Here is a 22,422-nt window from a genome sequence, read left to right as displayed (position 1 = left end):
TACCGCCTGGCCCCCAAAGTCCACTTTAATGGGTGGGGGAGATAGCATAAAGGTCATGCAAACAGACCCTAATGCCTGAGGCTCCAAGGCCCCATAAACCAAAGTTGAGCAGTGTGCTCTGATAAAATAATAATAATTAACATTTTATTATTGGGCTGATGAAAAAGCATAATGGTTATACAGAAAGACTTTCATGGCTGAGGCACCAAAGGTCCTAAGTTTAATCCTCAGTACAGCCAGAGATGAGCGAAAATAAAACAAAATTTTAAAAAAATAATAAAAGTGGGAGCCGGGCGGTAGTGCAGCAGGTTAAGCGCAGGTGGCGCAAAGTGCAAGGACCAGAGAGGGTCCTGGTTTGAGACCCCAGCTCCCCACCTGCAGGGGAGTCCCTTCACAAGTAGTGAAGCAGGTCTGCAGGTGTCTATCTTTCTCTCCTCCTCTCTGTCTTCCCCTCCTCTCTCCATTTCTCTCTGTTCTATCCAACAACAGCTATGACAACAATAACAACTACAACAAGCACAACAACAAGGACAACAAAATGGGAAAAATAGCATTCAGGAGCAGTGGGTTCGTAGTGCAGGCACTGAGCCCCAGCAATAACCCTGTAGGCAAAAAAAAATTTTAAATATTAATAATATTAGAGAAAAGAAAAAAAAACTTAAAATAATAATAAAAGTAGGGGCTGGGCAGTGGCACACCTGGTCGAGTGCACATGTCACCATGAACAAGGACCCTGGGTCAAACGCCTAGTCCCCACCTGCAGAAAGGAAACTTCATGAGCGGTTTCTCCCCCTTCCTATTCCCCCTCCTCAATTTCTCTGTCTCTTTCTGATATAGAATAAGTAAAATATTTTCAAAAATAAAAAAGTAAAACACACTCATATATTTTGAGCGGGGGAGACAGCATAATGGTTATGCAAACAAACTCGTGTCTGAGATCCCAAAGTGCCAGGTTCAATTCCCCCATGACACCATAAACCAGAGCTGAGCAGAGTTCTGGTTAAACAATTTCATCATTGTGACGCTGCAATGGGCTTGTTTAAAGAGAGGAACTTCACATCTCATTTCTTTTTAAAATTTCTTTATTTGTTTATTGGGTATAGTCAGAAATGGAGAGGGGAGAGAGACAGAGAGACACCTGCAGTCCTACTTCACCACTCGTGAACTTTCCCCCTGCAGGTGGGGACCAGGGGCTTGAACCGGGGTCCTTGTGCACTGTAATGTGTGCGCTCAACCAGGTGCGCCACCACCCGCACCCATATCTCATTTCTCATTGCTCCCTAGTTTTTCCACGGACTGTTTCCCTATCCTGGATTGAACAAATGTCCTGACTAGTGACCTTTGGACAATTCTGACCCGCATGAGCTCTGCCAAGTGACCTCCCGGGACTTGGAAAACGCCGCAGTTGGTAAACTAGCCGGAAGGGGAGTGCAGATCCTCTAGCCACTCCCGACACAGTATTTAAATTCCACGCAGGGGGAGAGATGAACCCGAGAGCTAGTTTTGTAATCTCGCCGGGAACGGTTTCGCAAACGCGGCTAGCGAGCAAGTACGTGTACCTTTCAGATCAAAGGAAGCCCGCCTCCCCGTGCGGAGCCGTCATTGGATGGGGCGTCTGTCAATCACCAGCGACTATAAATATGGGGCGCGGCGGCGCCCACTCGGGCAAGAAGGTGGGAGTGCGCGGAGTGGCGCGAGCGCAGCGCCGCGAGCCGGGTCCGGGCGCGTCCGCGGTGGTGTCTGACTGTTACCCCGACTCGCTCGAGTGGGGACGCCGGCGCCCGCGCCTCTTCTCTCTCCGGCTCCCCGCCCGACGGACGCGATGGCGGATTCCGGGGCGGCCGGCGCGGGCGGAGAGGCGATGGCGGCGGTGGAAGGCTCCCTGGGCCCGGCGGGCTGGTGTCTCGGCCGCGGCTTCTCGAGCTACCGGCCCTTCGAGCCCCAGACGTTGGGGCTGAGCCCCAGCTGGCGGCTGACGGGCTTCTCCGGCATGAAGGGCTGAGGCTGCAAGGTCCCCCAGGAGACGCTGCTCAAACTCCTGGCGGGACTGACGCAGCCGGACGCGCGGCCGCTGGGCCGGGCTCCGCTCGGAGGCCTGGAGGAGGCGGCCCAGGAAGCCGGGCTGCCCATCGGGACCGAGGCCAGCCCCGCATCTCCATCCCTGGGCATCGGGCTGGACTCGTGTGTCATCCCCCTGCGGCACGGGGGCCTGTCGCTGGTGCAGACCACGGACTTCTTCTACCCGCTGGTGGAGGACCCCTACATGATGGGGCGCATCGCCTGCGCCAACGTGCTGAGCGACCTGTACGCCCTGGGCATCACGGAGTGCGACAACATGCTGATGCTGCTGAGTGTCAGCGAGAGCATGACCGACGAGGAGCGGGACAAGGTCGTGCCCCTGATGGTCAGGGGCTTCCGGGACGCGGCCGAAGAAGGCGGGACGGCGGTGACGGGCGGTCAGACGGTGGTGAACCCGTGGATCATCGTCGGCGGGGTGGCCACGGTGGTGTGTCAGCCCAACGAGTTCATCATGCCCGACAGCGCGGTCGTCGGGGACGTGCTGGTGCTGACCAAGCCCTTGGGGACCCAGGTGGCCGTCAACGCCCACCAGTGGCTGGACCACCCCGAGAGGTGGAATAAGATCAAGATGGTGGTCTCCAAGGAGGAGGTGGAACTGGCCTACCAGGAAGCCATGTTCAACATGGCCACCCTCAACAGAACGGCCGCGGGCCTGATGCACACATTCAACGCCCACGCGGCCACCGACATCACGGGCTTCGGCATCCTGGGCCACGCGCAGAACCTGGCGAAGCAGCAGAGGAACGAGGTGTCCTTCGTCATCCACAACCTGCCCATCATCGCCAAGATGGCGGCCATCAGCAAGGCCAGCGGGCGCTTCGGGCTCCTGCAGGGCACCTCGGCGGAAACCTCTGGAGGCCTGCTCATCTGTCTGCCGCGAGAGCAGGCAGCTCGCTTCTGTTCCGAGATCAAATCTTCCAAGTACGGAGAAGGCCACCAGGCGTGGATCGTGGGCATCGTGGAGAAGGGTAACCGGACGGCCCGGATCATTGATAAGCCCAGAGTTATCGAAGTCCTACCTCGAGGAGCCTCCGCAGCTGCTCTTGCTCCGGACAGTTCCAGCGCCTCTGCAGAGCCAAGCTCGTGAGATGGGACCGCAGTTGTCTGTACTGCAGAGCAGCCATCCAGCCATCCCCAAGGACTGACTTTAAGAACTTTCCGAACAAGGCTGCCTGCATCTTAGTTTGGCCCAGCAGAAGTCAAAACATTCCAAGACCAAAAGTAACATTTTGACTTTGTAAGGGGGAGGTTTGTTCACCATTTGCAGCAAAGCCGGGTTCCTCTTTCTAAGAGTAAGATGCGGCTACTCAGGCATGAGGGTTTTTTTTTTTTTTTCTTTTTCTTGGTACTGAATTCGATTCACTTCTGCACAGGGAATGGGATTATTAAAATTACATACACCAAAAAAAAAATTGTAAAAACAAACAAAAAAAATACTTAGATCCGAAGCAAACCAGTTTGGACCAATGCTATTGACAAATCTGAATTGTGCAGAGAAATCTTATAATGCAGTGTCAAATTCTTTATTACATTTGTCTGAAAGTCTGGCTCTTTCCTGCTCTGGACAAGAATTGAGCAGCTTGTCCAGTGACTGGGAAAGGAAAACCTGATGCGGTCTGACTTGGGCTCTGTTCATGACGTCTCTCCCTCTAAACCCCATTAAGGGCTGGGAGACTCAGAGCAACCCCCAGAGCCCAGGTCTTGATGGCCATTACGACGTTAAACCTCGCACTGAAAATTGCTGGTGATTTAATAGATTTCTAGTGAAATAAAAAGTACTCTGTTGAAAACCTGTTCTAGCTAATGTATGGATCATTGGAATTCCCAGTTTGTTTGTTTTTTTCCTTTACAGTTCCCCCCCACCCCGAGATTATTTACTTAATGGGAGAGAGAGAACCAGGACATCATTCTGGCACATGCAGTGCTGGGGATCAAACTCAGGGCCCTGTGCTTGAGAATAAAGAAAAAGTTTGTATAAGTCCTCTACATCACAGCCTCTCACATTGGCATGTAAAGGGATATTTTGGGGTCCTGGTGGTAGTGCAATTGGTTGAGTGTACGTTACAATGCGCAAGGATCCAGGTTCAAGTCCCCATGCACACCTGCAGGGGGAAAGCTTCACAAGTGAAGAAGTGCTTCAAGTGTATCTCTCTCTCTCTCCCCCTCTACCCCCCCTTCTCAATTTTTGGCTGTCTCTATCCAATAAAGAATAAGGGCCAGGCGGTGGCACACCTGATTGAGCACACATATTACTGTGTACAAGGACCGAGGCTCAAGCCCCTGGTTCCCACCTGCAAGTGGTGAAGCAGAGCTGCAGGTGTGTCTCCACTTCTTTCCCTTTCTCAATTTCTTTCTGTCTCTATCCAATAATAAATACTAAATTTTAAAAATTAATAAAAGGGATAAACTCACACAAATTAAGGCAGCAAGCACACCAAAAGACAAGAGACTCAACCAAAGACAAGAGAATTAAAACTGAAAAATGGGGATGGGGTCATGCGGTAACACAGTGGGTTAAGCACGCGTGATACAAAGCGCAAGGACCAGCATAAGGATGCTGGTTCGAGCCCCCGGCTCCCCACCTGCAGGGGTGTCACAACACAGGCGGTGAAACAGGTCTACAGGTGTGTCACAACACAGGCGGTGAAACAGGTCTGCAGGTGTCTCTCTTCCCTTCTCTGTCTTCCCCTCCTCTCTCGATTTCTCTCTGTTCTATCCAATAACAACGACGACATCAATAATAACTACAACAAGGGCAACAAAAGAAAATAAATAATAAAAAGGAAAAAAATGGAAAATGGAGATGGGGGAACAGTGCATATTCTCTTTCTCTCCTTAAAAAGAGATAATGGGGAGGGGGCAGGCAGTGGTGCACCTGGTTAAACGCACAAATTACAGTACACAAGGATCCAAGCTCAAGTCCCTGGTCGTCACTTCCAGGGGGAAGCTTCACAAGTGGTGAAGCAGAGCTGCAGGTGTGTCTCTGCTTCTCTCCCTCTATCTCCCTGTCCCCAATCAGTTTCTCTCTACCTAATAATAAATTAAAATATTGAAGAAGAAAGATAATAGGGACTAAGTGGTGGCACACCCAGTGGAGTTCACACATTGCCATGCACAAAGACCATGGTTCAAGTCCCTGATCCCCTCCTATTGGTGGGAGGTGGAGAGTGGGGAAAACTTCTCAAGTGGCAAAGCAAGTCTCTCTTTTTTTGTCTCCAGGGTTATTGCTGGGGTTCAGTGCTGGCACTATAGCTCCTGGTGGCCATTTATTGCTTTTTTTTTTTTTTTTTAAACAGAGCATTGCTCAGCTCTGGCTTATGGTGCTGGGGGCAGAACCTGGGAATTTTGGCGCCTCAGGCCCGAAAGTGTTTTCCATAACCATTATACTGTCTGCTCAGTCCTCTGTCCTTACTAATGAAAAAGAAAAGGGGTGGGGGAGAAAAAAAGAAACATGGCCAGCAGGAGTAGTGAATTTGTCATGCAGGCACTGAGCCCCAGCTATTATCCTTGTGGCAATAATTTTTTTTTAAATTAAGATTTTTAAAAAGTGAAAAAAAAGGGACCCGGTGGTGGCACACCTGTTTGAGCGCACATGTTAACAATGCGCAAAGACCCAGGTTTGAATGCCCTGTCCCCACCTGCAGGGAGAAAGCTTCATGAGTGGTGAAGCAGTGCTGTAGGTGTCTGTCTGTCTCTCTTCCTCTCTATCCCCCTTCCCTCTTGATTTCTGGCTGTCTCTATCCAATACATAAATAAAGATTTTTTAAAAAGTGAAAAAGAGGGGCCAGGTGGTGGTGCAGCTGGTTGAGTGTTCACATTACAGAGCACAAGGTCCCCAGTACAATCCTCTGGTCCCCACTTGGAGGGGGAAAGCTTTGCAAGTGGTGAAGCAGGGCTGCAGGTGTCTGTCTCTCTCCCTCTCTATCACCCCCTTCCCTCTCAATTTTGGGCTGTCTCTATACAATAAATAAAGATTAAAAATTTTAAATATGGGTTGGGCAGTGGTGCAGCAGATTAAGCATACATGGCTCAAAGCATAAGGACTGGTGTAAGGATCAGGGTTCGAGTCCCCGGCTCCCCACCTACAGGGAGGTCGCTTCAGAGGCAGTGAAGCAGGTCTGCAGGTGTTTCTCTTTTTCTCCCCCTGTCTGTCTCCCCTCCTCTCTCCATTTCTCTCTGTTCTATCCGACAACAACGGCAGCAATAACAACAACAGCAATAACAATATCCATAAATAAGGGCGACAAAAGGAAAAAAATAGCCTTCAGGAGCAGTGGATTTGTAGTGCAGGCACCAAGTACTAGAGATAACCCTGGAGGAAAAAAATAAAAATAATAAGTGAAAAAAGAAATACTGAAGTAAAAAAAAAGTATATCAGACTGAGTTGGGGAGGTAATAGCTTAATGAATATACAGAGACTGTTGCATGAGGCTCTAAAGTCCAAGTTTCAATCCAACTGACCTGTAGTCTGGTTAAAAAAAAAAAAATGAATATAGGGCTGGGGAAATAGCACAGTGGCTATGCAATGAGACTTTCAAGCCTGAGGCTCTGAGATCCCAGCAGTGCTCTATTCTCTCTATATATATAAATATATATATACATATATATATTTCTCTTATTAAAATAAATAAAATTATTTAAAATATATAAAAATACAGCTAGTAATTAGTCAACAATTTTCACCACTCATAAAGGAGGGTGGGAGGACAGTGGTAGTGCGTGTGGTTAAGCACTCATATTACAGTGCACAAGGACCCAGGTTTGAGCCCCCAATCCCCACCTTCAAGGGAAAGCTTCACAAGTGGTGAAGCAGGGCTGCAGGTGTCTCTTGTCACTCTCCCTCCCCCTCTCAGTTTCTCTCTGTCTCTATCTAATAGTAAACATAAATAAAAACTGTTAAAAATTCTCTAAAAGAGTGGTAAGTACCAGGAGAGTTGGAGTGGATTAAGTGTTTTAGGGGGTAAAATTCTGGGGCTGGGGGTGGCACACCCAGTCGAGGGTCTATGTAACAATGAGCAAGGACCTGGGTTCAAGCTCCCCACCTACAGGGAGGGAGCTGTATAAGTGGTGAAGCAGTGCTGCAGCTCTCTCTCTCTCTCTCTCTCTCTCTCTCTCTCTCTCTCCATATCTATGTCCGTCTTTTGATTTTTCTTTCTTAGTTTATTTTTCACCAGAACACTGCTCAGCTCTGGCTTGTGGTGGTGCAGGGAATCGAACCTGGGACTTCAGAGCGTCAGTTATGAAAGCCTCTTTGCATAATCATTATGCCATCCAAAGCCCTGCCCTCTCTATCTAAAATAAATAATAAATTAAAGAAAAAAGGAAGTTAAATTCTTTCCTTTTTGGAAGACTGTTAGGAAGGCTTTCCAGAGGAGGTGGCTTTGAAGCAGGATTCTCTCTCTCTCTCTTTAAATTATTTATTTATTTATTCATTTATTTATTTGATAGAGACAGAGAAAAATTGAGAGTGGAGGGGGAGATAGAGAGGGAGACAGAGACACCTGCAACCCTACTTCACCATTCATGAAGCTTTCCCCCTGCAGGTGGGGACTGGGGGCTTAAACTTAAGTCTTTGCTCACTGTAATGTACTAGCTAAACCAGGTGTGCCACCGCCTGGCACCTGAAGCAGGATTCTCTGAAGGTTGGATGAAACTTGGAGATGCAGTGAACGAAGGAGAATGAAGACATGGCAGTGTGGAAGTAGAGAACAGATTTTACTTTCTTTATTTATGGTGGTACAGGGGATTGAACCTAGGACTACAGAGCCTCAGGCAGGAGGGTCTCTGCATAACCATTATGCTATTTGACATACAGAGAAGGAAAATGAACATTCTAACTGGGGAGTAAGTGGAGAACATCTGGCTTGATGAATGGGGGAGATAGATAGCTTGATGGTTATGCAAACAGACTTTCATGTCTGAGGTTCCCAAGTCCAAGGTTCTATCTCCTGAACAACCATAAACCGGGCTTGAGCAGTGCTCTGATAAGGAGAGAGAGGGAGAGGGAGAGAAAGAAAGAGGGAGAAGGAGAGAGAGGATATCTGGCTAGGCCTCAGCCCTCCTGTGGAGGAAAGGACTGGGCAAAGAGATTGGGGGAAGAGGACTTGTAAGGCTTCCAGGAACTCCCTGGCCTAAGGGGGCTGGGCTGGAGACTCCAAAAAACTTCTCCCATGACTCCTCCTGAAAATATTAATAAGAACAAGAATTCTCCCCCCGAGTCAAGGCAGCAGTGTATCCTGGTACAGCGTACATATTACCATGTTCAAGAGCCAGGGTTCAAACCCCTGGTCCCCACCTGCAGCAGGGAAGATTCATAAGCAGCAGAGCAGTGCTTCAAGTATCTTTCCTCTCTCTCTCTTTCTCTCTATCTCTATCTCTTCCTCCCCTTCTCTCTCTCTTCCTCTACATTTCTATTTCTATCTCATGCTCTATGACAAAGAAAAAAAGGGGGTGCCATTCAGTAGCGCAGTGGGCTAAGCACACATGGCATGAAGCACAAGGACCCCAGTTTGAGCTCCCAGCTCCCCACCTGCAGGGGGTCACTTCACAGGCGGTGAAGCAGGTCTGCAGGTGTCTATCTTTCTCTCCCCCTCTCTGTCTTCCCCTCCTCTCTCCATTTCTCTCTGTCCTATCCAACAACAATGATAGCAATAACAACAATAATAACAACAACAATGATAAACAACAAGGGCAACAAAAGGGGGAAAAATAGCCTCCAGGAGCAGTGGATTTGTAGTGCAGGCACCGAGCACCAGCTATAACCCTGCAGACAAAAAAAAAAAAAAAAAAAAAAAGACAGCAGGAGCAGTGGATTCGCCATATAGGCCAAGCTGCCAAAGCAGTGGTGGTGGTGGTGGTGGTGGTGGTGTGTGGGGGTCGTTATAGCAGCAACATTCCTCCCATGACCTCACTCCTATTTATAAGCAAACTAATGAATGCTCAAGGTAATTGCAGATCAGGATGAGAACGGCGAAGCAAACACAGGGCGCTGGACGGGAGAGTAGCTGGGTGTTGGCTGAGATCAGAGAGGGCTTTTATGAGGAGGTTTTGTTCTGTTCTATTTTTTTTCCTTTCCTCCAGAGCTTCACTGGGGCTTTGCGCCTGAAAGATTCAACTGCTCCCAGCAGACTTTCCCTCCCACGCCCGCCCAATCAGGGTGATCTCTGGGGCTTGGGGCCAGCGTGACAATTTACGCTGCTCCCAGCAGCCCCTTTCTTTCTTTCTTTCTTTCTTTCTTTCTTTCTTTCTTTCTTTCTTTCTTTCTTTCTTTCTTTCTTTTTCTTCTTTCCTTCCTTTCTTTCATAGGACAGAGAATTTCTTTCTTTCTATGCCTCCAGGGTTATCACTGAAGCTCTACGAATCTACTGCTCCTGTGGCTATCTTTTTTCCATTGTTGTTGCTGCTGCTGTTATTGTTGTTAGGCCAGAGAGAAATTGAGAGAGGAGGGAGAGAAAGATAGACACCTGCAGACCTGCTTCACCACTAGTGAAGCTTCCCTCTACTGGTTGGGAGTGGGGGTTCAAACCCAGATCCTTGAGCACGGCAGTACGTGTGCTCAGCTGAGTGTACCACCACCTGGCCCTCCGCACACAGAGAAATTGAAAGGGGAGGGGAGTTAGAGGAGAGAAGGAGATAGCAAGGACGGGGATCCTTATGCCAGTCCTTGCGCTCTGCAACACCTGCACTTAACCCCATGCGCTAACATCTGACTCCCGTCTTTAAAAAAAAAAATTCAGATAGTGGGGGTCGGGCGGTAGCGCAGCAAGTTAAGCCCACGTGGTGCCAAGCACAAGGACCCCGGTTCGAGCCCCTGGCTCCCCACCTGCAAGGGGGTCACTTCACAAGTGGTGAAGCAGATCTGCAGGTGTCTTTCTCCCCCCCGCCCTGTCATCCCCTCCTTTCTCGATTTCTCTGTGTCCTATCCAACAACGATGACAGCAATAACAACAACAACAATAATAATAACGATGATAAATAACAAGGGCAACAAAAAGGGAAAAACTAGCCTCCAGGAGCAGTGGATTTGTAGGGCAGGCACTGAGCCCCAGCAATAACACTGGAAGCAAAAAGAAAAAACAATCAGATAGAGGGTCAGCAGAAGGAGAGACACCACAACACAGCTTCACGGCTTCTGAATCTTCCCCTTGTCTTGGCACTGGAGGCTCAAACCCAGAAGTCTCCAACAATCTTCTTCTAACTTCTCTCTCTCTTTTAATTTAATTTTATTTTAATGAGAGAGATACAGAGAAAAAAGATACACACAGAAAGAGAGACGAGAGCTCTGTTCAGCTCTGGCTTATGGTAGAGTTGGTGATTGTGAGCCTGGGACTTTAGGGCCTCAGCCATGAAAGTCTTTTTGCCTAACCATTATGCTGCCTCTCCAGCCCTCTTCCAACTTCTCAGTAACAAAATTGGAGGGTGGAGGGAGACAGCTCAGCCAATGACGAACATTCTTTTTTTTTTTTTTAATATTTATTTATTCCCTTTTGTTGCCCTTGTTTTAATGTTGTGGTTATTATTGTTGTTGTTATTGATGTCGTCGTTGTTAGGACAGAGAGAAATGGAGAGAGGAGGGGAAGACAGAGGGGGGAGAGAAAGATAGACACCTGCAGACCTGCTTCACTGCCTGTAAGCAACTCCCCTACAGGTGGGGAGCCGGGATCCTTATGAAGGTCCTTGCGCTTTGCGCCACCTTTGCTTAACCTGCTAGCTACCGCCCAACTCTCCATTCTTTTTTTTTTTTTTTTTTTTTGCTTTCAGGGTTATCACTGAGGCTCCATTCCTGCATGAGAAATCCACTGCTCCTGGAGGTCATTTTTTTCCCCATTTTGTTGCGCTTGTTGTAGTTGGATAGGACAGAGAGAAATGGAGAGAGGAGGGGAAGACAGAGAGGAGAGACAGATAGACACCTGCAGACCTGCTTCACAGCTTGAGATGCAACCCCCTGCAGGTGGGGAGCTGGGGGCTCGAACTGGGATCCTTACACCGGCCTTTGTGCATTCCACCACCTGCGCTTAACCCACTGCGCTACCGCCCAGCTCCCATGGAGAACATTCTTGACCATGATTAAAGACTTAGAGTCAAGCCCCTGGCTACCATGTAGGAGCACCCGCACAGGGGAAGCTTTGTGAATGGTAGAGCAGTATTGTGGGGTTTTTCCTCTGTCTTGTCTTTCTTTTTACCTGTCTCTTACCTGGGATGAGTGGAATTATGTGGGCATGAAGCCCCCAGCCCATCGAGGTCCTAGTGGCAAAACAAACACTAACAGACAAACTGGGAGCTGGCTCAGCAAGGAGAGCATGTTGCTTTGAAAACCTCAGGTCCAAGATTCTATCCCTGGGAATTACATACGAGCAAAGTACACTACTCTGTTCTAGAGAGGTAGACAGAAAGACAGACAGACAGACAGAAAAACAAATTCTTTGGTTTTATTTATTTCCACTTGGGACATTAACATACTGTAGGGGGGTTAGTACCAAAAGGTCAAGCCAAATGGCCTGAATTTAAAATCTAGCTACCATCTTACTCACTGCTCAATTTTTGTTTCCATATCTGTAAAATGGGCAGATAACATTAAAACTACTTACTTCACTTATTCATTGAGTTGCTACTTATTCATTGAGTTGCTGCAAAGATTAAGTATGTCAGGGGCAGGGGTAAATTAACATATGGTTATGCAAAGCAACTCTCATGCCTGAGGCTCTGAAGCCCCAGATTCAACCCCCAACATTACCTACCATAAGCCAGAGCTGAGCAGTGCGCTGGCGGGCGGGGGGTGGGGGGTGGGGGTGTATTTCGAATATTTAAAATACTTGTTTAGGGCCAATAAAATGGCTCACTTGGATAGTGTGCTTTGCCATATGGATGACCCAGGTTTGAGCCCAGCCCCCACCTCGTGAAAGGACGCTTTAGTGTTGTGGTCTTTCACTCTTTCTGTCTTAAAACACACACACAGACACGCACACACACACACACGCACACACACACGCGCGCACACACACGCGCACACACACGCGCACGCACACGCGCACGCACACACACACGCGCACGCACGCACACACACACGCGCGCACACACACACGCACACACACGCGCATGCACACACACGCACACACACGCGCGCGCACACACACACGCACACACACACACGCACGCACTCACACACACGCACACACACACGCGCGCACACACACACGCGCACACACACACATACGCACACACACGCACACACACACACACGCACACACGCACACACACGCACACACACACGCAGACACACACGCAGCACACACACGCACACACACACGCGCGCGCACACACACGCACACACACACAAGCACGCGCACACACACGCACGCACACACAAGCACGCGCACACACACACACGCACACACACGCACGCACACACACACGCACACACACGCGCGCGCACACACACACGCACACACACACACGCACGCACTCACACACACGCACACACACACGCGCGCACACACACACGCACACACGCACACACGCGCGCACGCACACACACACGCACACACGCGCACACACACACACACCGCGCGCGCACTTCTCTAGTTTAGATTCACTCTGGAGACATCCTTGTAGCCTTTGGCAACTGAAAATACATTTCAGGACTCCTCTCCTGGGCTAGAGTTGGAATGAAGCAGTAATACAGGAAAAAAAAAAAAAAAGAAAATATATATTTCAGAAAAAAAGAAAGAAAACCACCTGTTCCAGTGACAAAATAAAAACAACTCTCAACCTCTGTCACCGAGCAGGCAGTTACAGCTAGACTCTGCAGCGACTTCAAGTAGGAATTTCTCCCAGAGTCAGGAGAAAGCTGAGCAAGCTGAGTTGCCCACTGTATATAGAAAGCAGTGACAACTATATTTGTAGCTTTTTATATGTACATATATATGCGTGTATGTAATACTTAAGTCTATCATATATCATTTACATAGTTTAAATTAATTTATTTGTTTATAAGCCAGAGCACGGTTTAACACCGGCTCACGGCGGCGCCGGGGGATTGAATCTGGCTTCTGGGAGCTTGAAGATCCCGCCGAGTAACGCGAGAGCGCCCAGGCAGAGTCTCGCGAGGATTGGCCCCGGGCGTCTCGACGGAAGTGGTGGAGCGCCGGCCTCCGTCTCTGGGGCTGATCCCGAGTCGTGGTCGTGAGAGGGTCGCCGCTGCCGCGGTTATCCGGGGGAGACGATGTCCGGGAGCTTCTACTTTGTGATCGTTGGCCACCACGATAACCCTATTTTTGAGATGGAGTTTTTGCCCGCGGGGAAAGCAGAATCCAAAGACGATCACCGCCACCTGGACCAGTTCATAGCCCACGCCGCGCTCGACCTGGTAGACGAGAGCATGTGGCTGTCCAACAGCATGTACCTGAAAACCGTGGACAAGTTCAACGAGTGGTTCGTTTCTGCCTTTGTGACCGCGGGCCACATGCGCTTTCTTATGCTTCATGACGTGAAGCAGGAAGATGGGATAAAGAACTTCTTCACGGACGTCTATGACTTGTACATAAAGTTCGCCGTGAACCCCTTCTATGAACCCAATTCTCCTATTCGATCAAGTGCATTTGACCGAAAAGTCCAATTTCTTGGGAAGAAACACCTTTTAAGCTGAAAACAAAACAAAAAAAAAATTTAAAAATCTGGAAATAAACAATGTCGCTACAATGGCTTATACTCAGGAATGTGTACATTGTAAGTAACTTGATTAAATAATCTGGAAAACTCTGTAGTTGTAGTCTCAATTTTTATGTAAACTAGCGAGATTCCTTTTGCATAGAAAAATGGGATATTCAAGCAAAAAAAAAAGTACACTTCCTGTTATTGACAGATTTTTTTTTAAGTTAATACACAAAATACAGTGATCTCTCCTGAGGCCAACTTTTTCAGGTAAAGGGACAGAAGGGACAGGTGGTGGCACACCTGCTTGAGCACACATGACAGTGTGCAAGGACCTAGGTTCTTTTTGGTCCAGGGCTTTTGTCAATGGTTTATTTTTAAAAATACTGAGCCAGGCTCTCTCTCTCTCTCTCTCTCTCTCTATATATATATATATATATATATATATATATATTTCCACCTTTGGTGAGGGGAGTGGTGAAAACAAAAAAAGCAAGGACCTGGGTTCAAGCCCCCAGTCGCCACCTGTGGGAGGGAAGCTTCATGAGTGATGAAGTGGACTGCGGATGTCTCCCTGTTTTTCTCTCTATCTGCCCCACCCCTCTCAACTTCTGCCTCTACCCAAGAAATAAATATTTTTAAAAGAAGCCAAAAACATCTGGAAAAGAGAAACAGACAGAGACACAGGAAGAGAGGGAAAGATGCCACGGCACCGAGGTTGCCTCCAGTGGCGGTGGGAGCCCGCAGGACTCGCAGTGGGTCACAGGGACGACAAGGCGCCGGTTCTCCAGGAGCTGCGGAGATGCACGTGCCGGCACCAGCAGCCAGGCGGCCAGCCCTTTCCCATTATTGTTGCTGTTGTTGGACAGGACAGAGAGAAATAGACGGAGGAGGGGAAGACACAGGGGGGGAGAGAAAGACAGACACCTGCAGACCTGCTTCACCGCCTGTGAAGCGACTCCCCTGCAGGTGGGGAGCCGGGGGCTCGAACCCGGATCCTTATGCCGGTCCTTGCGCTTTGCACCACCTGTGCTTAACCCGCTGCGCTACCGCCCGACTCCCAAAAGATTATTTTCTTTCTTTTCCAAAGTACGCAGTTGCACTCAAACTTGGATCTGGAGCAGTTCTCACACAGTAAAATCTGTTATTCTTCCTCACTGGAATCTTGGTTGTTTTTTGTTTGCTTTGTTTTTAAGATTTTATTTATTTATTAATGAGAAAAATAGGAAAAGAGAGAGAAGCAGACACCACTCTGGTGCATGTGCGACTGGGGAATGAACACAGGACTTCATGCTTGAGAGTCCAGTGCCTGTCCGCTGCACCATGTTCCGGACCGCCCCCACTTGAATCTCCAGGTGAGTGTCTCATAAAATCAGCTGAGTGGTCTGGGAAGCGGAGCAGTGGGTAAAGCATTGGTCTCTCAAGCATGAGGTTCCAAGTTCAGTCTCTGGCCTTGCAGAGTGATGCTCTGGTTCTCTCTCATTTTCTCCCTCTCATAAATAAGTATTATAAAATAAAATGAATTGAGATCTCTGATTTCAGCTGACACCCAGTAACAGATTTCCCTCTCGTAGTCCAAGAGGTGGCACGGTGGATAAAGCACCGGACTCTCAAGCATAAAGTCCAGAATTCAGTCTCCGGCAGCCCATGTACCAGAGTAATGTTTGGTTCTTTCTCTCAGACTATTTTCTTTTTTTAAGTTTTTTTTTTTAATATTTAATTTATTCCCTTTCTGTTGCCCTTGTTGTTTTATTGTTGTAGTTGTTGATGTCGTCGTTGTTGAATAGGACAGAGAGAAATGGAGAGAGGAGGGGAAGACAGAGAAGGGGAGAGAAAGATAGACACCTGCAGACCTGCTTCACCGCCTGTGAAGCGACTCCCCTGCAGGTGGGGAGCCGGGGGCTCGAACCGGGATCCTTATGCCGGTCCTTGCGCTTTGTGCCACGTGCGCTCAACCCGCTGCGCCACCGCCGGACTCCCTCTTTTCTTTTTTTTTTTAAGAGTTTATTCATGAGAGAGATAGGAGAGAAAGAACCAGCCATCACTCTGGTACATGTGCACCGGGGATCGAACTCAGGACCTCATGCTTGAGAGTCTAGTGCCTTAGCCACTGCGCCACCTCTCGGACCACTCTCTCAGACTATTTTATTCATGAATAAATTAATAAAATCTTAAAAAACAACCAACTCTCTAGCTTAAACTCTCCATTTACTAGAACCCTGGTAGGAGCGGGATTCTCCTTCACGCTGGCGCCATCTGGTGCCCAGAAGAGGAGTGACGAGCCCGCTGCCCTTTTGTCTTTTTCTCGGTCAAATCTGGTTCCTTTACCTTTAAGGTGCTTGGCAGAAAGTGTCGGTCACGCAGCGCAGGCCTGAAGTCCACACTGATTGGTCCAGTCCAGGTCGGAGGCGGGCTGTAGTAAATTCAACACTCTTAATTGGCCTTGCCGTTAGGTTACGCCCCTTTACGTAATCGAAAAGCCCTGTGATTGGTCAGGGGCGGGCTCCGAGCTCGGCGCGGGTTCGGGAGAGCAGGTCCGGCGGCCGAACGGTGGGCGCTATGTCCACTCCCGGTGGGGAGCCGCACGAGGCCCAGGGGCAAGTGGGGGCTGCCACCGCCGATCCATTTAGCTTCAGCCCGGAGCCCACGCTTGAAGACATGTAAGCTGTGCTTGTCGGGGCTGCTGGGGTGGGCGCATCTTTCTCTCCATTACTGGAGAGGGTCCCTCCACGTGGTCTCCAGGAAGCCCAGCGGCAGATCGCGGGGCGAGCTCTGCCCTCTGACCCGGGTGCGCCTGCCAGCCTCCCCATCACATGCCAGGCGGGCATAGCGGTACACCCCTGAGGCCGGGGAGCTGGGGAGCACAGACCCAGCCCTGGGGAAAACCCATTCTGCTGCTTCTGCCTACCTTCTAGGCAAATGCAGAGCTGAGAAGAAATGCAAGGCCTTGCTAGAAAAAAAATAAATAAAATCCAGGCAGTCTTACTGTCTAGTGACCTGGGATCTGCTAAAAGTTAACTCTCTAGACGGGACAGGATAAAATAGAGATAAGAGGCATTTAAAATGGAGGAGATTGAAGAAGCAACAGTAACAGGTGCTGGGATAATGGAAAAGAGGGCACTGCTAACTTGTAGTAGTATTTAGTAGAACTTCCGTGGTTCCCCCCCCCCCGTTATTTATTTATTAACGAGAAAGTGAGCGAACCATAGCGTCACTCTAGTGCATGCAGTTCGAGAGATGGAACTTGGGGCCATATGCCTGAGAGTCCAACGCTTTATCCACTGCACTACCTCCTAGGTCATATATGATATAATTTTTAACTAGACCACTGCTTGGCTCTGCTTATGGTAGTGCTGGGGATTGAAAATGGGACTTTGGAGCTTCCAGCATCAAAGTCCTTTTGCATAGTCATTATACTGCCTCCACCACCCCCAGGTTGTATATTAATTCATGGGCAAGAACCAGAACATCACTTTGGGGCTGAGGCTCGAACTTGAGACCTCATGCATAAGAAGAGTTCAATACTTTATCACTGTGGCACCTCCCAGGATTTGTTGTTTATTTTTACCAGAACACTTATCAGCTCTGGCTTATGGTGGTGCAGGGGATTGATTGAACCTGGGGTTTTGGAGCCTCAGGCTCGAGAGTCTCCTTACATAACTTTTATGCTATCTACCCCTGCACTGTTATTTATTTATTTAATGAGAGGAAGAACCAGACTGTCACTCTGGTTTTGGGGCTTTGCTGTTTTACAGATGAGGAAACCCAGTGCCACAAAGAAGGTACTTATGTCTCCTCTTGCAAGGAAATGAGTAACATTCCTGATAACATGCCCCCAAGATACCTGCCTGGGCCCTGCATGCACCTTCTCCCCATTCTCCTAACCTTGGGACTTGAGCCTCCAACAGCTTTCTCCCATTCCAGCCGCCGCCTCCACGCTGAATTTGCTGCGGAGCGAGACTGGGACCAGTTCCATCAGCCTCGGAACCTCCTGCTGGCTTTGGTGGGAGAAGTGGGAGAACTGGCAGAGCTTTTGTGAGTAGATGGAAGGCCTCTTGGAACTCTGTGCAGTGTGTGGGAGGGGAGGGTTTACTTGATCAGCATTATGCGTCTGTTTGATTTCCCCTCTGCACTGGCCGGCTCTGTGCCTGGTGCCAGGGACACAAATGACTCACTTGTCCTTGCCCTCTGGGGCAGCCCGGTCTCCTGGGAGAGAAAAGTGGAAACAGCTAGACAGATCCAGGCTTAAGGAGGGGTGGTGACAACCTTACTTTACCTCTCAGTCCCTGGGATGGGAAGGAAGATAGTCTGCAGGAGACCTAGCTGCCTGCGGCATTGCAGGTGGGGGATGTGTCTGCAAAGGTGGTGCGTGGGAGAGTGAGAGAATTTCAAAGGGCTTGAAACTCCATGGGTGTAAGGGTCTCAATGGAAGAGGAGGGACACTGGGAATATCTACTGAATGAGAGATGGGGCTGTGGAGGCAGGAGGGGTAGGACCCTAGAAGATAGAAAAAGAAGAGTCCGGGTGGTAATGCACCTGGTTGAGCGCACATGTTACAATGTGCAAGGACCCTAGTTCAAACCCCCGGTCCCCACCTGCAAGGGGAAAGCTCCAGTGGTGAAGCAGGGCTACAGGTAACAATAATAGAAAAAAAATGTAAATATTATTTTAAGCAGGACTGGAGGGGGGCCCTGGTGGGGCACATACATCACTATGTCAAAGGACCCAGGTTTAAGCCACCAAAGATGATGGAGTTGTCATACAAGCACCAAACCCGAAGAATAAAACCTGGTGGCAAAAAAAAAAAAAAAAAAAAGTTCAGCCCTTAGCATTGCTTGTGCTTCTGGCCCCCTCCTGGTTCCTTCTCAGTAAATAAATAAAGTCTGGGGGAGGCAACATAATAGTTCTGCAAAAAAGACTTCCGTGCCTGAGGCACCAAAGGTTCTAGGCTCAACCCCCAGCATCACCTATACCAGAGTGAGCAGTGCCGCAGTGGTGCTAGACGGCTGCGGGGAGCCAGCCAAAGTAATTAGAGTCCTGTGCTGTGGTGTCTCTCTCTCTGTCTCTAAAATCAAAAGGCTGTCTGGGGGCCAGTTAGTAGTGCACAAGGGCCCAGGTTCAAACCCCTGGCATATATATATATATGGAGAGAGAGAGAGAGAGAGGGAGATTATATACACACACACACACACACACACACACACACACACACACACACACACACACACATATATATATATCTGGATGGGCCCATGCAGTGGCGCACCTGGTTAAGTACATATGTTACCAAGAACAAGGACCTGGGTTCAAGCTTCAAGAAGCTTCCTGAGGGGTGAAGCAGCTGTAGGTGTGTCTCTATCCCCGTTCCTTCACACTTTCTCACCTATCAAGAACTAAAAAGTCTTTTTTAAAAAAGACTTTTTTAAATATTTATTTCCTTTTTGTTGCCCTTGTTGTTTTTGTTGTTATTGTTGTTGATGGTGTCATCATTGTTGGATAGGACAGAGAAATGGAGAGAGGAGGGGAAGAGAAAGACAGACACCTGCAGACCTGCCTCACTGCCTGAGAAGCGACTCCCCTGCAGGTGGGACGCTTATGCCAGTCCTTGCGCTTTGCGGCACATGTGCTTAACCTGCTATGCTACTGCCTGACTCCCAAGTTTTTTTGTTTTTTTTCCTCCAGGGTTATTGCTGGGCTCGGTGCCTGCACCATGTATCCACCGCCCCTGGAGGCCATTTTCCCCCTTTTGTTGCCCTTGTTATTGTAGCCTCGTTGTGGTTATTATTATTACCATTGTTGATTGTTGTGGTTATTATTATTACCATTGTTGATGTTGTTCGTTGTTGGGTAGGACAGAGAGAAATGGAGAGAGGGGGAGAGAAAGATAGACACCTGCAGACCTGCTTCACCGCCTGTGAAGTGCCTCCCCTGCAAGTGGGGAGCCGGGGGCTTGAACCAGGATCCTTACGCCGGTCCTTGCACTTTGCGCCACGTGCGCTTAACCCACTGCACCACTGCCCGACCCCCGAAAAGTTTTTTTTTAGCCATGAATAGTATATGCAAAAGACCATGCATATATATATATATTTTTTTTTTACTTTCTTGAAACTTAAAAAAAAAAATTTTAATATTTATTTTCCCTTTTGTTGTCCTTGTTGCCTTTTTATTGTTGTAGTTATTATTGTTGTTACTGATATTGTCGTTGTTGGATAGGACAGAGAGAAATGGAGAGAGGAGGGGAAGACAGAGAGAGGCAGAGAAAGACACCTGCAGACCTGCTTCACCACCTGTGAAGTGACTCCCCTGCAGGTGGGGAGCGAGGGGCTCGAACCGGGATCCTTACGCCGGTCCTTGCACTTTGCGCACGTGCGCATAGCTCACTGCACTACTGCCTGATCCCTTTTCTTGAAATTTTTATTTACTGGATAGAGACGGCAAAATTGAGAAGGAAGGGGAGATAGATGGAGACCCGCAGCACTGCTTCACTGCTTATGAGGCTTCACTCCTGCCAGGTGGGGACCCAGGGCTTGAACCCAGGTCCTTGTACATCATAACAAGTACACTGTACTGGGTGTGCCACCCCAACCCTGTAATGATACCTTAAAAAGACAGTACTGAGCAAGAATTAGGGGGTGAGGCTCTGCAGTGGTCTAGGCATGAGGCTCTGTCCAGGGTGGTGGCAGCTAGGGCTGGAGAGAGGAAGGCAGATCATGGCACGTGAGATGCTCTCTTGGCTCAACTAAGGGACTCAGTTCTGGGGACACAGCATCTCCTGGGATGTCCTCCCTCTCTGGACTCTGCCCAGGGCCCTGTGGGTTGAGTTGTCCTAAGAGGGTCTGAGTGGGCCTCTGTGTGAGGGGCTGCCTGTCTGTTCTGCCTCCAGCCAGTGGAAGCCTGACGAGGAGGCCAGTCCCCAAGCCTGGACCCCCAGGGAGCAAGCCGCCCTGCAGGAGGAGCTCAGTGATGTCCTCATCTACCTGGTGGCCCTGGCAGCCCGTTGCCGTGTGGACCTACCCCGAGCAGTGCTCTCCAAGATGGACCTGAACCGCCGCCGTTACCCGGCTCATCTGGCCCGAGGCTCGGCCCGCAAGTACACAGACTTGCCCCATGGGGGCAACTCTGGCGATCAGACTGTGGGGGCTGTAGACCTGCCCTGTGACAGCTCCGACTAGACCTCACAGCAGCTGAGCACAGAGCCTGCGGGTCAGAGCGGCATCTGAACAGCAGAGGGTGACCTAGCGTGGAACCTTCTAGTCTTCCTAGGCCTGGAGAAACCCCACGTACCGAGGTCTGAGGCCCAAGGAGCTCCAGAAGACAGTTCCTGGTTTCCGGTGTTTTCTCTCTTAATAAAGATGTTGGTTCGCAGTTTCTGCGTTCTTCCTGGGCAGAATATCCCAGAAGGGCATGGAGAGTGCCCCCCCCTCCCCCCACCCCGTGGCTGTCCATCAGACCTCCCTCCTGCAGGTCTGAGTTCTGGTTTCTAGTAAGTTCCTTCCTAGATCTTGTTCAAGTCTCTCTCTCACCCCTAGCCTCTTAACAGAGATCAGAGGTTGTGTGTGGTGTTAGTCCAGATTCTGGAAGCTGGGAGATAGCTCCTCATCCAGCAGAGCACAAGCATTACCATGCTCAAGTACCTGGGTTCGAGCCTCAGCACCACATGGGAGCACCAGGGGAAGCTCCGTAGATGGTGGAGCAACACAGGTGTTTCTCTCTATCAGACATAAAAAGAATGGAGCACGAAGTGCAAGGACCGGCGCAAGGATCCCAGTTCGAGCCCCTGGCTCCCCACCTGCAGGGGAGTCGCTTCACAAGCAGTGAAGCAGGTCTGCAGGTGTCTGTCTTTCTCTTCCCCCTCTGTCTTCCCCTCCTCTCTCCATTTCTTTCTGTCCTATCCAACAACGACATCAATAACAACAACCATAACTACAGCAATAAAACAACAAGGGCAACAAAGGGGAATGAATAAATAAATAAATAAATTTATTATAAATAAATATATATTTTTAAAGATAGTGGAAAAGAAGAGTTGAAGGCCAAGGAGATAGCTCATGGGGTAGGGTGCCTGCATCATCATGCATACAACTTCAGGTCCTAGCCTGAGCACCACACGAGGGGAGCTGTGATGTCTCTCCATGTGTGAATGGAAAAAATGCCTCGAGGCAGTGACATGGCTCCTGCCCCAGTTCCGCCCAAAAGACTTCTGGCTCTGCAACTAGGTTCAAAAGTCATCTCATGGGGGCCTAGCAATGGCGCACCCTGTTGAGCACACAAGTTACCATGCACAGGGACCTGGGTTCGAGCCCCCACTCCCTACCTGCTGGTGAGCAGAGTTACAAGTGTCTCTCTTTTCCCCTCCCCTCTCAACTTCTGTCTTATCTAATAACAAAATTAAGGGAAAGGAAAAAACAGCTACCAGGAGCAGTGCATGTGTACTGCTGGCACCAAGCCCCAACAATAACCCTGGTGGCTAAATAAATGCCATGGGGGGAAGGGGGCAGGGAGGCGGTGCACCTGGTTGAGTGCATGTGTTACAAAGCACAAGAACCCAGGTTCAAGCCCCCGGTCTCCACCTGTAGGGGGAAAGCTGAGTGGTAAAGCAGTGTCACAGCTGTCTCTGTCTCTCTCTATCTCCCCCTGCCCTCTCAATTTCTGGCTGTCTCTATCCGATAAAGATAATTAAAAAAAAAATACCAT

The 22,422-nt window shown here is 49.3% G+C and overlaps 3 protein-coding genes across 3 annotated transcripts; all 3 read left to right on the top strand.

Annotated features, from left to right (window-relative positions):
- Window positions 1–1,666: 1,666 nt before the first annotated feature.
- SEPHS2 (selenophosphate synthetase 2) lies at window positions 1,667–3,873 on the top strand. Its single transcript, XM_007536146.3, has one exon. The coding sequence runs from the start codon at window positions 1,823–1,825 to the stop codon at window positions 3,164–3,166; it is 1,344 nt and encodes a 447-aa protein (XP_007536208.3). The 5' UTR covers window positions 1,667–1,822; the 3' UTR covers window positions 3,167–3,873.
- Window positions 3,874–13,197: 9,324 nt separating this feature from the next.
- LOC103125373 (trafficking protein particle complex subunit 2-like) lies at window positions 13,198–13,836 on the top strand. Its single transcript, XM_007536147.3, has one exon. It carries the CDS (start codon window positions 13,301–13,303, stop codon window positions 13,721–13,723), a length of 423 nt encoding a protein of 140 aa, XP_007536209.1. The 5' UTR covers window positions 13,198–13,300; the 3' UTR covers window positions 13,724–13,836.
- Window positions 13,837–16,221: 2,385 nt separating this feature from the next.
- On the top strand, window positions 16,222–21,093 carry DCTPP1 (dCTP pyrophosphatase 1). Its single transcript, XM_007536173.3, has 3 exons — window positions 16,222–16,388; window positions 17,653–17,763; window positions 20,612–21,093. Exons 1-3 carry the CDS (start codon window positions 16,288–16,290, stop codon window positions 20,898–20,900), a joined length of 501 nt encoding a protein of 166 aa, XP_007536235.1. The 5' UTR covers window positions 16,222–16,287; the 3' UTR covers window positions 20,901–21,093.
- Window positions 21,094–22,422: the final 1,329 nt, after the last annotated feature.

Source organism: Erinaceus europaeus, chromosome 15 (genome assembly GCF_950295315.1).
Source record: "Erinaceus europaeus chromosome 15, mEriEur2.1, whole genome shotgun sequence".
Taxonomy (NCBI): Eukaryota; Metazoa; Chordata; class Mammalia; order Eulipotyphla; family Erinaceidae; genus Erinaceus; species Erinaceus europaeus.
This window is presented reverse-complemented; position numbering and strand designations above follow the sequence as displayed.

What these genes read in the sequence shown, in the direction of transcription:
- LOC103125373 (XM_007536147.3), top strand. Translation starts at nt 13,301, where the DNA reads ATGTCCGGGAGCTTCTACTTTGTGATCGTTGGCCACCACGATAACCCT.
- DCTPP1 (XM_007536173.3), top strand. Translation starts at nt 16,288, where the DNA reads ATGTCCACTCCCGGTGGGGAGCCGCACGAGGCCCAGGGGCAAGTGGGG. An exon ending in GAGCCCACGCTTGAAGACAT is followed by an intron (nt 16,389 to 17,652) that starts GTAAGCTGTGCT and finishes CTCCCATTCCAG; the next exon opens with CCGCCGCCTCCACGCTGAAT. An exon ending in GGAGAACTGGCAGAGCTTTT is followed by an intron (nt 17,764 to 20,611) that starts GTGAGTAGATGG and finishes TTCTGCCTCCAG; the next exon opens with CCAGTGGAAGCCTGACGAGG.